Source organism: Haplochromis burtoni, unplaced genomic scaffold, assembly GCF_018398535.1.
Source record: "Haplochromis burtoni strain Fernald_Lab_line unplaced genomic scaffold, NCSU_Asbu1 Contig_173, whole genome shotgun sequence".
In the NCBI taxonomy this organism is placed as follows: Eukaryota; Metazoa; Chordata; class Actinopteri; order Cichliformes; family Cichlidae; genus Haplochromis; species Haplochromis burtoni.
Window position 1 is genome coordinate 1150745 of NW_024582534.1, and position 16838 is coordinate 1167582.

Genomic DNA, 16838 nt, shown 5'->3' on the forward strand with positions numbered 1-16838 from the left:
TGGATGATGATCTGATTAGTCGACTAATCGCAAAAATAATCGGTGACTAGTCGACTATCAAAATAATCGTTTGTGACAGCCCTACTACACTATAAACACTATAAACACTATAAACACTACACTATAAACACTATAAACACTACACTACTGTTAACTTATTCCTTGTAAGAAGCACGTTGTTACTGTGATGCAGTTATGTTGGATTCTCTTTAATTACTTTGATTCCAGATTTCAGTTGGATCTTTAAAAAAAAGTCTGAACCTGTAGTGATATTTATCACCAGGTTGTTTTCATGACCTGCACACACTGGGCTATTTAAGATTGCCAGGACGTTGACATCTCTGAGCACATTCTTCTTCTTCAGCATGCTCATCCTTCTGGGAAAACATAATCTGTTGGCAGTTTGCACATGTCATACCAGGATCAGGCATCGAAATGTGCTGTTTATTTTCAGCCTGTTAGGTAGGACTAGCCTTCCCTCTATTATTGAACAGGACTGCTCAGTACTGAAAAGGTCGTCCTTCTGTGAAAACAGTCTTTGTGGAAGGGAGTTATTTTCAGTTTTCTTAGTTATTCTCTGCCTTTATCTTTGCCTCACACCACATTTTATACAAGCATAAAGAAAAAAGAAAAGAAAGAGAAGGAAACCACATCAGAGTCTGAATTGTCTACATGACTATTTAGCATGAAACTACATGAAATTCTACCTTTAGATAGAAATGTAAAGGGTATAACATCTAATACAGAAGTGAATGGACCCTAGAAAGCTTTATGGGCAGGTGCTTTGCATCGTGGCCTCTAAAAACTCTGATACACTGTGTATAACAGCGGTCCCCAACCCCCGGGCCATGGACCGGTACCGGTCCGTGAGTCGTTTGGTGCCGGGCCGCGAGAGTTGAGGCTTGGTGTGAAACTTATGGTTTTCAGGGTTTCTAGCGGTTTTTATCGTTAACTCTGTTTCCCTGGGTCTTTTCACGTGTGTTATGAATAAATCTTCTTTTTTGGTACCGGTACTAGTTTTATTTTGCTCTATTTATACGCAACACCTTAAAGGCCGGTCCGTGAAAATATCTGGTCATTAAGTGATGACCTGATGAATCCTGCCTACCGGCCCTCTGTGTTTATTAAGGCTGCTGTGTTTTTAACATGTTTTAATACTTTGTATCTTGTTCCATTTAATTTGAACAAGCCCCTAAAAACAGTCAGTGTTCACTGTCGGCCTCTCTGTTTTTATTGCCACTGATCATTTCATTAAAGATGAAAGAATTTACAGTTTTTAACTCTCAGTGATGCCGCAGTGTTTGTTTGACTTTGGGAGCTGCATCGTAGTCTGGGCCCAGGCACAGCTGATGACGTCAGACTTACAGACTGGATTGTCGAACATAAACCAGTCCGTGGTGCAAAAAAAACGTTGGGGACTGCTGGTGTATATATCATGTCTTTACTTTCATGCTGCTGAAATTCGAAGCAAACTGATGTTCATTGTCTTTGCAAGTTGATATTCATTGTACGGAAATTTTAAAACCCTACACGATATTGCCAAAAGTATTGACACACCAATCGTGGCTCAAGAGTTGGCAGTTTGTCTTTTAATTGGAAGGCTGCCGGTTCGAGTCTCGGCTCCAACAGTCTCAGTCGTTGTGTCCTTGGGCAAGACACTTCACCCGTTGCCTACTGGTGGTGGTCAGAGGGCCCGGTGGCGCCAGTGTCCGGCAGCCTCGCCTCTGTCAGTGCGCCCCAGGGTGGCTGTGGCTACAATGTAGCTGCCATCACCAGTGTGTGAATGGGTGGATGACTGTAGTGTAAAGCGCTTTTAGTCCTTAGGGACGAGTAAAGCGCTATTTACCATTTACCCCTCCAAATCATCAAAGTGACTTTCGTGGTCAAAGGTGTGAAGATTAAGCTCACAGGCATGCAGACTATTTGAGAATGGGTTGGTCTAAGGAGCTCAGTGAATTCCATCATGGTACCATATCGTGCCACCAGTGCACCCAGTACAGTTGTGAAATTTCCTTGCTGCTAAATAGTTCTCAGTTAACTGTTAGGGCTATTGGAACAAAGTGAAAAGGATTAGAAATCGCAGAAACTCAGTCACAAAGTAGAGGCTACATAAAATCAAAGAGTAGGGTCAGCGGGTGCAGAAATGACCAGTGTTCTGCAGAATCAGTCACTACAGACCTCCGACCTTCAGATTAGCTGAGGAACAGTGTCTAAAACCTTCATGGAATTGGTTTCCATAGCCGAGTATCTGCATCCAAGCCTTATATCACCGAGTGCAATGTAAAGCATCAGTTGAGTGCTGAATCACACTTTTCCTGGCAGTCCGATGGAGGAGAGCGATATTTGCCTGACTGCATTTACCAGTCGTAAAGTTTGTAAGATGGGGTATATAAGTATATAAGTTGGGATTTTTTTCTTTTTCTTTTTTTTTTTGAGGAGTTCAGCTCCTTTTTCCATTGAAAGCAACTCTTAATGCTTCACCACACCAAAACATTTTGGACAGTTTCATGCTCCCAGCTTTGTGGGATCAGTTTGAGAATTCCAGTTCCACTATAACTGCACAGCAGTGCACAAAGTATGGTCCATGGAGACATTAGTGAGCGAGCTTGTTATGGAAGAGATTAACTGAAGAGTCCTGATCTCAACCTGATAGAACTCTTTTGAGATGAAAAAGAGCAGAGACTGCGAGCCGGGCCAAGTCCAACATCAGTGTCTGTCCTCACAAATGCACATCTCAAAGAATGGCCAAAAAATTCCCATAAACACGTTCCTAAACCTCGTGGAAAACCTTCCCAGGAGAACAGAAGCTGGTATAGCTGCAAAGGGAGGGCTGGCATCATATTTAACCCTATGGATTCAGAATAGGAAGTCACTCAAGTTCATATGCCTGTGAGTGCAAGCAAGCAGATACTTTTGGCAACATAGTGTATGTGCATTAAATCTGTGATTAGGTCAATCCTATGGGAGAACTGCAGTACCTCACCTGGGACAAATATCATTTGGTCCTTGGTCATACCTAGAAACCACTGACTCAATGAAGACTTGTTGTTTTTTAATTACATCCAAAAATCCAAAAGCACCTCCTTGGAGAAATATCATAAATATTGCTCTTTGGTTGTATACATGACCTGACATTTCTTTGCAGGTTATTATAGATTTGAGGTGAGAGTTAGGATTGATCAGAAAGGCTTTAGAATAAGATTGGTCAGAGGTGGAGTGACAGAACACTAAACTGTCACAGGTGGGTTTATCCTACTTTTTGTCTTCCAGTTTTGTTTACAAAGCAGTTATTAAACAGTATTTCGTCCTCCAGCAGCAGTTATAGCTGTGTTATTACATCACTGTATCTTCTTTCTCCACGGCGCTCCGCTAGACGAAGGAGAATGAGCCTCTAATCTTCATGATTCACACTATGATTGAGAACTCTGCACCAAGGCCACAACTCTACCAGCAAGTAAGGTCTTAGGCAGGTTCTGGCTTGAGTCACTGTGCAGGCATCTCTGTTAGGGACGTGTCACACAGTCAACCTTCAGTTTATCTTTACATGCTGGAGCACCAAAGTTGCACGATTTCGTTCAGCAAGTCATTTATTTATTCATTTTTAAAGTGAAAAATCCCCTCTCAACATGAAATATCAAACATTTAGAGGAAAACGCATTTATGAAACTATTGCTGCTGATAAATCTTGGTCTTTTGGTTTTCTTATCCAAAGTTTACGTCCAAGTTATTTCTTGCAGAACTCTATATTTTTGAATGAGGGGGAGCAGACTCAAGCCAGATGTTTCCAGTAGTTGTCTATCCACATCATCCCCTCCACTGTTAACCTAGTTATCATGTTTTGGATGCAGTCAGTTCATCTGTCAGTTGTTCCACAGTGATCCTTCCTATGTTTCACCTATTGCAATGTTTGAAGTGTATGTGACGTTCTTTTTGTTTCCTGCACATCTCATTTCACTGCTTTCCTTTCTTTATGCACCTGGAACTGAGCATGATTTGTGGCTGCAATGAGTGTCAGAGCGATGGCGTCTCCTGTCACACAGCAGTGTTTATTGTTGAGGTTTACTTGGGGAATGCTTGACTGGTTTAATGTGTTTGTATTACAGGTTTGTTTTTTTGAAAACTAAAAACTGACATGACATTTCAGGAAACCGTGTCAGATTTCTTTACAAGAATTACCAAAGAATCTGTATATGGGTAGAAGCAGAAGGACACAGTTGGTCAATCTCAGGACAGTCGATGTTTTAGGTTGAGTTATAAGCTGGAACTGCTCTATATTGCCAAAAGTCTTCACTAACCCATCCAAACCGCTGAATTCATGTATAATCGTTTTACACAGGCTCATAAGGTCAACCACCAAGGCATGCAGAGTGGTTGCTTTCAGGAGCTCAGTGAAGTCCAGTTTAGTACTGTGATAGGATGGGGCCTGGATGATTGAGCGTGCATCGAGACATAGTGCACAGAGGCTGCCAGCTTTCTGCTAAGTCAACCTCCACAGACCTCCAAACTTCAGCTTAGCTAGAGAGCAGAGCGCAGAGAACTTCCTGTGGGTTCCTGTGACCAAGCAGCTGCATTCAAGCACACTGCCGCTGTACTCTAGAGCAGTGGAGATGTGCTCTCTGGAGTGATGAATCATGCTTCTCCTTTTGGCAAGCCAATGAACGAGTCTGGGTTTGGTTGTTGTCAGAAGAACTGTACTTGTCTGACTGCATTGTGCCAAGTTTGGTGGAGGGGGGATTATGGCGTGGGGTTATCTCTGTGGACTTGGTTCCACTCTTTAGTCACTCATTAGTAAAAGTAGAATCTCTCGTGATCTGGGAATCACGCTTTTACTCTGCACACAGTTAATGGTACCTTCAAATTTTCCTTGTCACGAGACCACAACATGCTTGATTTGGCACATGCCCTTTTTGATGCACCCCCAAAGGAACTAGCAGCCATTTGCTTGCTACGTGAATTTATAAACCACTGCACTGTGGATCTGCAGTGACAGCAGCAGAGATCATTAGAGCAGGGATGTTTTCAACACACTTGAGCTTTCCCTGAGACCACAGATTGGTAATTTTACATTTCTGTTTAAGCACAAACTAAACAAACAGGTAGAAAATGTTAGTCAGTGAGCTTTACAGGTGATGTTAGGTTTTTGTTGTTTTTTAAACTTCTAAGAGACTTCTTAACTTTAAGAGAATTTTTGATTTTCAGTGTGAAGCAGGAGAGAGACTCGTGGGCTGTTTCCTGTTGTTACCTAACACACGTCTAAGACATTTATTTGTTAGGCATTTTTTTCTGATCCATTACATAAAGTGTCCAGTTAAAATGTGAAGCTGGATCAAATGATCATCAGCCTTTCAGTTACTGTCACAGTGTGGCTCACACTCCTTCCTTGAAGTCCGCAGCAGTGGAGGACACATTTAGGTAAATGGTACATGGACTGGTTCTACTGGAGCACTAAAATCTACACTACATGGTGATTATGGTGAATCTTAAATCACACAGTAAGTTACTGAATGAACGCTGTGTTGTGTTGAATAAGATTTGATAGTAAATCTCATGGGGATGTGTTTAGTGAGGACATGTTACAAGCAGTCCATAGACGTCTGCCACAGGAGTCTTTCTCTGAAGGACAGAAAACAAGTCTGTGGCTCTGGTGCGTGTGCTTTAACGCCCAGAGGGTACATCCATCTTTTGTATGCTTTGTATTAGGGCTGCCACGATTAGTCGACTAGTCACGATTACGTCAACTATCAAAATCGTCGACGACTGAGTTAATAGTCGACGCGTCGTTTGAAGCTTTGTAAGATCCCAAAAGACGCAGGAATAATAGCAGGATTTAAGAGTGTAATAACGGACTGAAACAGAAGATGGCAGCACTGCATGTACAAGGATGCCAGCTGCCGTTAAACCCCGAAGAAGAAGAAGAAGCTGTGGCTGTATCCCAATTCAGGGTCTGCAGCCTTAAAGTACGCAGCCTCAACGATCCTCAAGGGCCGCGTACTCAAAGACCGCTAAGGCCGGAAGTGCGAGGCTTGTGAAATGGGACGGTCTAGCCTCCGTTGCACTGCCCAGGTTGCCTAGCAACCATGATACTAACAGCTGGAAACGTGTCATACAGCTGTGTTTGACAGAAATGAAGGAGAAAATCTTTTGTTCATTTGTTTGTTTGTTTCTACATGAGCTTTGATCATTCTCTGATTAAGCTCAGCTATTGAACGGCGTGTATTTTAAAGTAAAGGCTTTAAAACCAAGTTAGTACAAACGTCACTAATGTCACATAACTTAGCCGACATGTGGCCAACAGTAATGTTTAATGTTCTTCGTTATTAAACATTTGCACATAAATAAGTGACATAATATTCAGTTCTTAAAGTTTACTCTTCGGGCGCCCCTCATCCGCTGTTTTTTTCCGGCAAAATTATCCACACCCACCGCCGCGCTATGCATTCAGGGATATGTTGGGCCACGAAGTCTACACCGCCACGTCCTTAAAATTCAGGGAAATGAAGGATGCATTTGAGGGCCACATTTCGAGCAGCCTTTGAATTGGGACAGCCTTCGTCACGTCGCTGTGACGTAATCGGCCTTAAAATGCGGCCTTTAAGGCTGCAGACCCTGAATTGGGATACAGCCTGTGTCCCAGAATTCATAGCGCGGCCCAGTTCAGTTTCCAACAATGGCGGCAGCTAGTTAGCTTTAATGTTACTCTTATTATTCTTTCTGGGTCACAAAATAAACGTTTAACATATTTTCAGGCGAGAATGTAGCTGTGTAAACCTCAAATATCTGCTCAGTTTATCAGGACACCGCATATTTTCAAAAGCGCTCCGACGTTTTCGGAGACGTCTGTTACCCACTAGCTCGATAGCTAGCCGGGGGCTAGGCTCACTAGAGCCGTGAGAACACCGGACTCCCGGCAAATCGTTTTCAAACCCACCGCCGTCTTTCGCTACTCAGGTTAAACATGATATATGAGTCACTTAGATAACTTAAAATGTTGTTGTTTGGCTTTTTTCAGTATTTTATTTGTTCCTGAGTAAATCGGTTTGGCTGAGATTAAAGTTATAGTTTTTACACAGCTGAATAAACGTCAAGCAGACAGCTGATTATCAGAAGTGTGAGATGCTGGAGAATTTACTCCGGTGTCCTGTTATATTTTAGATAGCAAGGAGTTTATTAAACTTCACCGAAACAACCTGCAAATTTCATTAAAATTGAATAAACTATCATCTTGTCTTTATTTTTAGTTTGCACAGACCTTAAACACTTAAAGCTGTAAGCTAATGATAGTTATATAAGAGCAGATGCAATAAGCTGTAGTTTTACGTCCAATGGATGATGATCTGATTAGTCGACTAATCGCAAAAATAATCGGTGACTAGTCGACTATCAGAATAATCGTTTGTGGCAGCCCTACTTTGTACAGTGAACACCGGTCATTTTCTGGGACAGTTGTTTGGGACTGATTCCAACAAAAAGTTGCCTTAAAAAAAGGTTGACTTGTTTCTCGGTAGAGCACAACCTCATTGCTGCAAATCAGACTAAAGTGTAGGAGGCAAAATGTAAGAGTTTGTTTATCAGCATATTATAGTTTGCTGAAGCTACGCCGGCGATGCGTGTTTGTACTTTCTAATGTGATCCACAGCAGCCGTGGTAACATCTGGGTAAGCAGCTTCAAGCAGGATTAGTAAATATCAACAATATCCCATCATCACTGCATCATTTCATGCTCTTGTAATAAACAACAAGTGTAATATGAAGAATTTTTGCCCACTGTATTCAGGAAAAACAAATCCTGACACAATAATTTATATCATGTGGGATTAAATTAAACACACAGTCAAAAGTTTGGACATGCTTTCTCATTTCATGTTGTTTTTTTTTTTTCATGAATATTTATATTGCAGATTCTCACTGAAGGCATCAAACTACGGATGAACGCATGTGGAATTATGTAGGAAACAAAGACGTGTGAAATAACATGTTGTATATCTTAGATTCTTCCTGATATCCACCCTTTGATTCCTGCTTCGCTCACTCTTGGCGTCTCCATGAGCTTCATGAGGTCGTCTCCTGAAATGGTTTCCAACAGTGTTGAAGGAGTTCCCAGAGATGCTGAGCACTTGTTGGTCCTTTGCCTTCACTCTGCGCTCCATCCCAAACCATCTCCACTGGGTTTAGGTCAGGTGACTGTGTACGCCATCCGTTCACCTTTTCTGCAGTTGGAACCAAAGATCTCAGATTTAGACTTATCTCTAATCTGAGCTGCTGTTAACTTGTGATTTCTGAGGCTGGTGACTCGGATGAATGTATCCTCAGCAGCAGAGGGACTCTTGGTCTTCCTTTCCTGGGGCGTCCTCATGTGAGACGGTTTCATCGTAGTCTTGATGTTTTTGCGACTGCACTTGGACACATTCAAAGTTTTAGCAATTTTCCAACTGACTGATCTTCAGTTCTTAAAGTAATGATGGCCTGTTGTTTCTCTTTTCTTAGCTGACTGGTTCTTGCCATAATATGAATTCTAACAGTCTGTGTAGCAACCTGACTTCTGCACAACACACCTGATGGTCCCAACCCCATTAAGAAGGCCACAAATTCCACAAACAAACCCTGACAGGCTCACCTGCGGGGTGAAGCCGTTTCCGGTGACAACATCATGAAGCTCGCTGAGAGAAGGCCGAGGGTTTGCCGCGCTGTCAACAAAGCAAAGAGCAGCTACTTACAGAAATCAAAAATATAAAACATAGTTTTTCCTTTGCTACATGAGTCCATATATCTTACTTCATATATCTGATGTCAGTTTGTATCTATAATGTAGAAAGTAGCAAAAATAACGACAACAAATGAGAAGGCAAGTCCAAACTTTTGACTGTTAGTGTATAACAAGTCGAGAAGTAATCCCTGAATGCATTCTGTGACATTTCTTAATATTTTTTGAAAAACTGACCTGGAGCTCTCCGTTGTACCAGATGTGTTGCCCCTTAGTGTCCATCTCTGACTGTTTCTCTTCTTCAGACGAGTTCAGATGACTACAAAGACGGCGCCTTCGTTCAGCGCCCAGAGGAGGCTGACATAGATGTAAGACGGCCGCAGCTCTCAGTGAAATGATTGACACGTTTCAAAGACACATTTACTGATGGGCATGTTTGTGTGGCTGTGTTAGACCAAGCTGAGCAGACTGTGTGAGCAGGACAAAGCAGTGAGGATGCAGGAGGAGAAACTGCAGCAGCTACACAGAGAGAAGGTACAGCTGTGCACTCTGTGCATGTGTGTTGCTCTCTTTGCGGATATGCAGTAATAATTTTTGTGTGTTGTGTGGCAGCACACTCTGGAGACAGCGCTGCTGTCTGCCAGTCAGGAGCTGAGTGAACAGAGTGACTCCAATGCAGCAGCCACACAGAGCCTGGTCCAACAGAGAGATGTGCTGCAAAATGGGCTGCTCAGCACCTGCAGGGAGCTGTCCCGAGTCAGCACTGTGAGCATGCATGCTCTCACACATCACCACCCGACACGTAGGGACATTTATGCTTGGAAAAGCAGCCACAGTTTTATGGAATAGGACTTGCTACTGAATATTTATTGCGTGTCTCACAGTGGAACATCACCTAGACTCCTTATGGAGAGTAAAAATCAGCTTTTACTGGCGTTACTGTGATACATGCTGGTAAGGTTATTGATTAGCTTTTACTCTTCATTTAATTTCCTTGATAAACACCAGAATATACAAACCCAAATATACATTTCTTTACAACAATAATACTTCTGCACTGCTGTTACAGACGCGTTTCCTGATGATTACAGAGTAAGAAAATGTTTTGTTCTTTGACCAGTCACAGTACTGGGAAAGCCTCCTTTCAACTCCAAGAACACCAGCATGTAGCACAGCCGAAGCCTTTGTTTCCATAGCGGTGTGGCTTCCACTGTGTTTATGTTTGTGACAGCTTTGATGTGAACAACAGTGAAGGAAACAGAATCAGGTGACAGTTATATATCTGCATTTTAAATCTTTTATTTTGTGTTTTTTTTAATGGTGCATGTTCTAAATATAACAAATAAGCTCCTAAATATGGGCTCAAAATGTGGTCATAAATATTTTGTATGTGTAAAAAAGAATTTGTGTGTGGACTTAGCCAAAAAACCCTGCAAGTTACAAGTACGGATTTTGACCCTATTTTTCTTCCTTTCATCTGATTGGTCAATGTCATGTCAATCACAAATGTAACAATCCAATCAGAGAACAGATGGGTTTGGCTGTCGAGGGGCGCTTTTTTTTAACTGCAGGTCTTTGAAGGTAATAAATGCCCTTTTACATGCCAACCCAGCGTTTTCCTTCATCACCACGAAGGAAAACAGTCTGTGGTCGTCCGAGTTTGGTGATTTTTGTGTCACAGGTCTACGTGTTTAATACAGGGACTTCCACAGCCTTTTCAACAGCGCTGCGGACCGTGGGGTGGGGGCGGGCAGGGTTTTGGAAATGACAGTCTTCATTACAAAGCTTTCTTCGTTATGAATTAGCATACATGTTTTTATTGAACATTTGAAGAACCAGCAAAAACAAACTCTTGTAGAGGAGATAAAGTCAGAGATAGAAAAGACAAGGAGCAGGTGCATCTAGTACAGGTAGAACCCCACAGAGCCCAGCAGCCAGCAACAAATTTTGCATCCTTTGCTTTTAGTTAGCAGTTAGCATTAGCAGCACATCCTGCGACCGATGTGAAAGGACTTTTATGCTGCGCACTGTGACTCACAGCAGTGGTCCCGGGTCAGCCCTGACGTTGTGTTAAACTAATCCTAAAGTAATAATGGTATTTCTAACCACTGATATAGCACAACTTTTTCCTTTCAACAGCTGCTGAAAGTTAGGGGACCTAGCTGCTATCGGATATTTATATAGAGATCCTCCAGCTTCAAACTGTATCACCCTTCAAGGACCTGCAGTTAAAAAAAAAAAAAGCCCCTTCGACAGCCAAACCCATCTGTTCTCTGATTGGATTGTTACATTTGTGATTGACATGACATTGACCAATCAGATGAAAGGAAGAAAAATAGGGTCAAAATCCGTACTTGTAACTTGCAGGGGGTTTTTTTCTAAGTCCACACACAAATCTTTTTTACGCACACACAAATCTTTTTTACACATACAAATCTTTTTTACAAGTACAAAATATTTATGACCACATTTTGAGCCCATACCTAAAGGCTGGATCTACTCTAGCTACACTGTGAGTGGTCACACACTCGATCGGGGCTCTAAGAGATCCATCCTCTAAACCATACCCTGCATATCCTATGCAGCCAGTCTAATGATAGTAGATGGGGATCCACATGATTGTGCAGGAAGTCTTTTCAGGAACAAGCACAAGTTCAGTCTTTGCTCGGCTGCAGATTTCGGGGTCTCTGGTCCTTGTGTCTGTTGGTTTAGGACTGATGTACCGGGGGAACTCACAGAAATGCCACGCAAACCTGACAGACGAGAAAGAGGGCAAAGGTTCCCGAACCTAAAAGAGGAGACACGGGAAAGAAAACCCGCACAGATAAACACAAACAGACTGCTGTTGGTGTCCTGTTTCAGGAGCTAGAGTGCTCCTGGAGGGAGTACGACCTACTGGAGGCAGATGTTACTCTGGCCAAATCCAACCTACTGGAACAGCTGGAGGCCCTGGGCAGCCCACAGGTAGCACGCACACACACACACACACACACACACACACACACACACACACACTCTTACTTTACACGGTGGTTAACTTTGAACAGAATATTTGGATGTGTGTCTCTGTGTGTCTTCAGACAGAGCCTCCAAGTCAGCGGCACATTCAGATCCAGAAAGAGCTGTGGAGGATCCAGGATGTGATGGAGGCGCTGTCCAAGAACAAACCCCAGCGGAGCACAAATAGCAGTGAGGCCCTCCCTCAGCACCTCCACCATCACATTCTTACGTTCTTGCTTGCATGCGTGTGTCTGATGTCTTGGATACAATTTCAAGGTTCTAAACAGTTCTTGTAAACACACCACGGTCAGTCTCTTTGAACAAAACCAAATCTTGATCCTGCCGGAGGTTTAAAGAAAAAGCAGCTGCTTCACCACTTTTTGCTTCTGTGTGTCAAAATGTACATTTGATTTGTTTTTGCAGCTTTGCTCGTTGCAGCGTTTCAGTCGTCAGGTCACGGCCTTCGCTTGGTTGTCACTCTTATCTTTTAGAAAGAGCCGTTATAGTCACCGTCGGTTACGTTTGGTGCCCTGTTGTAGTTTCTAGTTTTATGTTTCCATGACAACGTGTCATTACACGGCTCTGCCAACAATACACTGACACACTGTGAGACCTGGTGATGCTGACAGCCTAGCTGCTGTTTTTAATATACACGTAAACATGTTAATATTGTCTTTGCCGTCATTGTTCTCGTGTTGGCATGAAGTGAAATATCTCCGTGCATCCATGTCCATTTCACACACACAAAGTGTGAAATGGACACGGTGGCCCTGTGTGTGCGTTTTCTGCATAGGGTCCTTGTTATAGACTATTTTTTGTGATTCTGTGATATCGCGTCTTTAGCCTTCTGGTTAAATCTACCCTGTTAATATTCTGCTTTGGCTTGTCAGTAAATCTATGTTGTGTTTTCTGTGCGTTACAAAGTGTTGGATACCTGAAAGATGAATCATCTTGTGAGGAAGATGTAGAACTCCATTTTGCAGCGGCACCTGATGCATTCACGTATCCTCAGTGATCGCAAACTTCTTCACTTCTGTCTGTTTTCTCCAATTTCTGTCTGTTTAATAGGTTTTCTTGGTTCAAAGCCACTCAGCATCCAGCAGAAGAATGAGGTACGGCAGTGTGCACATTACACCTCTGTCACATGATTCTGTTTTAGTTACGTTTGTTTTGACTTCAGAGATTTCTTGCGTCTTTCTAGCCCAACCAAGATGGCTTTGTTTGAGCTCCAGCTGAAGGGTTAGCATGAAGCACGTGGTCAAATTGTTCAGCAGGAGTGTGTGTGATGGCTTTGCTGTCTGTTGTTTCACAGCTGAATAGAGATTGTGTAGCTCAAAGGTTTCGTACTGGACAGGTCGATGTTTGAGTTCAGTGTAGAAATCCGCTCGCTCAGCTGTTTTTGTGGCGTTTCAGGTTTGTCCGTTTCCACAGATACTTTCCATGATGCTGGTGAGATTAGCTTCTTCAGTTACAGCGGTGCCTCGCTATAACACGGTTCACCTTTTGCAGCATTGCTGTTTCGTGGATTTTTTTGTGTGCAATTTTACATGCTTTTTTTTTTTTTACAGCACATTGTGTTCTGTGTCCTGATTGGCTGTAGACAAGTGTCAATCAATCTTGTGCCGTGTCCCCTGTACAGTACAGAATGTGTTCAGCTTGTCCAATTTACATAAATCTTCGATCAGTAGCAGCGTGACTCCGAAGTGCTGCACTGTATGTTTGTAAGTTTTCTCTGACGAACACGACAATGTCGACGAAACGTCGTCACCTGCAGGTGTGTTTGGTTTCATTCTGTAATACTGGACTTTCTACGAAGGTTTGAACTTTGGGAGTTTAAACAACAGAGAAAAGTGTGAAAATGTTCCTGCCTGTGCGAGAAAAGTTTATAAACTGTGTAGGGACGGGTTTTACAGCCTTAACACATCTATAATAATTGTAAAAAATAAAGTTGGCTACTTCACGGATTTCACTTATCGCGGGTTATTTTTAGAATGCAACTCCCACGATGAACGAGGGACCGCGGTCCTGTAGAGTATGCGCTCGATGGCGCGTAGCAGACAGAGTGAACAGTTGTAAAACTAAAAATAAAGTCCTGTCCCGTCTCACAGAACCAGATATTTCACTCTTACCGTAGCTCTTTACATGTCGTTAGGATGCGTGTTTACCGCTAACACTGATATGTTCCATTAATAACATACTTATCGTGTAGTTCGTGTTGTTGTCGTTGTGAATGCACCCATAACAGCAAGTCTGAGAAGAGAAGAACACATTTGGAGTCAGAGTGATGTTTGAGTATTTCCAGCACAAGCCGAGGTGTCTCCATCCCAGTTTGCAGAAACTGGTCCAGTCAGGCTGAGTGTTCTTGGTGACGAGCAGCATTTGTACAGCATGACAGGAGCGCTGTCCTTTCTTTGAGCCCCGTTGTGTTAACTGTCTACAGGCAGTCACTCAGCCACTCAGTCCTCCCAAGGAGGGCAACAGCGTACCCCCCCGCCCGCCTCTCCCCCAGTACTACGACTCATCAGACCGCCCCCCTCAAGTGCCCCCCCACCACTTGCACCGTGGTGGGCCCATGCCCTCCCACAATTATCGTCCTGAAGACCGCAAAACCGGCACCAGGAATGGAGCACACAGTGTAAGAATCGCTGAACGCGTTCATGCCCCACCCTCTCCTGACCACATCAGCCCCCAACATCCTCAGTTTGCTGTGACTGGCACACTTCAGTACACCGAGCCAATGCACCCGAGCTCCTCATTTCACAGGATTCAGTGTTCTCAGCCATCTCTCGCCTTTTATTTCCAGACCCCATCCTAAAGAATAAATTCATGTGCATCTGTTCCTCAACAAGTTCAAATACATCTAATTCATATCAGTGTTATGTGTGCCTGACTGATGCTGAACAACGTGTGTATGAATGTATTCTTATCCTGAGATTTCCTTCCTATTGCACTCAAAGCAAGCTCCAGATTACCGGCTATATAAGAGCGAGCCGGAGCTGACCACGGTGAACGAGGAAGTGGACGAGGCCAACGGTGAAGAGAAGGACAAGGCTGAGACTGAAAGTAAAGACGGCGCATCATCCAAAGGTACATTTATTAATCAGTGTGTGACTCTCAGTGGTAGCCTCATTCTCGCTGCACTGTTTTTACTGTGCTTTAAAGAAGCTGGCGTTTCGTGACGGGGTGTGGCTTGGCTGCAAAGGGGGTGGAGCAGTGGGTTCGGGGCACTGATGTCCGGATTGGGCTGAGCGGGTCCCTCTGGCGGGCTGACCCCTGCAGCCGAGCCACAAGCCACACTTATTATAAAAGTTGCCCGCTGGATTTAACTAAGCAAATAGGTTCGAGCCTCCTGTTGGACAGTTACTGCATGGGCGATTATCAGCTGGCAACAAGTTATTCAACCCCAACTGGTGCAATGAGTTGCTTCACATTTCATAAACAACCATGTCGAAAGATGCATATCGTGGTTGTCGAAAAGATGTTAGTGTGTTTGAGAAGGGTCAAATCATTGGTATGCATCAAGCAGAGAAAACATCCAAGGAGATTGCAGAAACTACGCAAATTGGGTTAAGAACTGTCCGACGCATTATTAAAAAGTGGAAGGATAGTGGGGATCCATGGTCTTCGAGGAAGAAGTGTGGTGATTGTGATCGGCAATCAATTAAACGTTTGGTGAAATCAAAGCGAAGAAAAAAAACAGTAGAACTCAGGGCTATGTTTAATAGTGAATGTAAGAGCATTTCCACCAGCACAATGGGAAGCTCAAGGAATTGGGCCTGAACAGCTGTGTAGCCATAATAAAACCAGTAATCAGAGAGGCAAACCGGGAAAAAGGCTTCAGTTTGCTAGCAAGCATAAAGACTGGACTCTGGAGCAATGGAAGAAGGTCATGTGGTCTGATGAGTCCAGACTTACCCTGTTCTAGAGGGATGGGCGCATCGGGGTAAGAGGAGAGGCAGATGAAGTGATGCCCCCGTCATGCCTGGTGCCTACAAGCCTGTGGTCTGGGGTTGCTGCAGTTGGTCAGGTCTAGGTTCAGCAACAGCATGTGCTCCAAGAAGGAGGTCCGCTGACTCCCTGAATGACCAGGTTATCCCATCAATGGGTTTCTTCTTCTCTGATGGCACGGGCATATTTCCAAGGTGACAATGCCAGGATTCATCTGGCTCAAACTGTGAAAGCGTGGCTCTGGGAGCATGAGACATCCTTTTCACACACATGGACTGGCCACCAGAGTCCAGACCTTAACCCCATTAAGACTCTTTGGGATGCTGGAGAAGGCTTTGCACAGCGGTCAGACTCCACCATCATCAGTGCAAGTTCTTGGTGACAAATTAATGCAACACTGGATGGAAATAAATGTTGTGACATTGCAGAAGCTTGTGGAGACAATGCCACAGCAGATGCATGCCGTAATCAAAGCTAAAGGCAGTCCAACTACGTATTAGAGTTTTTTTGGTGGCAATGGTTTTTTGGCCGGGGAATGTATCTGTTAAAGGGTATTAATAGTAAAGACAGATCTGGGCTATCTTATATTATTCAATCAATTCGTCAAGTTTTAGAAGATGTCATTCATGGTCACTGAATGTAGAAAGTGTTTACTGGCCACAGGTGAGGCTTTGTCCTTTGACCTTTTCAGGCCTTCATCAGCCCTACTGGAAAGAATATTTCTCTCACATCTGTGTTGGTAACGTTGGGACCTCATACTAACTTGGTTCAGTTAAAACACGTAGCCTATATATTGTTTTTAGTCCTTTTAGTTGTTTTTCATTAATGTGTGAGTGAGAGCATTTTCCGGCTGTTTCTCCAACAGTGTCCCCGTACCGAGTGGGTGTCATCCCCCCCAGGACCAAATCCCCAATGAGCCCTGCCGAGTCCTCCACTATTGCTTCCTACGTTACCCTGAGGAAGACCAAGAAACCTGAATCCAGATCTGTAAGTTTCACCTTTATAGTGTGGTAAATCTGTTGCACTACGAGGGCAAGTCATGTCTGACGCATTTATTCGGAGTACATAAAAGGAAATGAAGCACTCGCTCACTGACCGCTCGTAAATATAGATCAGAAGCAGAATCATCTTCATTTGGTGACTCTGTACTCTCTCTCGCTCTCTCTCTCTCATATATGTGTGTATATAT

General features: G+C 43.5%; 1 protein-coding gene across 11 annotated transcripts in view; it reads left to right on the forward strand.

The window, feature by feature from the left end:
- LOC102308831 (pleckstrin homology domain-containing family A member 5) overlaps positions 1 to 16838 on the forward strand; it is a 176463-nt gene that overhangs the window by 135449 nt on the left and 24176 nt on the right. For 5 of the 11 annotated variants that reach the window (XM_042225497.1, XM_042225493.1, XM_042225492.1 and 2 more), the window contains 10 exons: positions 3374 to 3454; positions 9007 to 9069; positions 9155 to 9235; positions 9314 to 9466; positions 11564 to 11665; positions 11782 to 11890; positions 12770 to 12813; positions 14142 to 14336; positions 14659 to 14788; positions 16515 to 16636. In XM_042225497.1, the coding sequence (XP_042081431.1) occupies positions 3374 to 3454; positions 9007 to 9069; positions 9155 to 9235; positions 9314 to 9466; positions 11564 to 11665; positions 11782 to 11890; positions 12770 to 12813; positions 14142 to 14336; positions 14659 to 14788; positions 16515 to 16636 (1080 nt within the window). The other 6 variants (XM_042225495.1, XM_042225496.1, XM_042225500.1 and 3 more) reach the window with 3 other exon arrangements.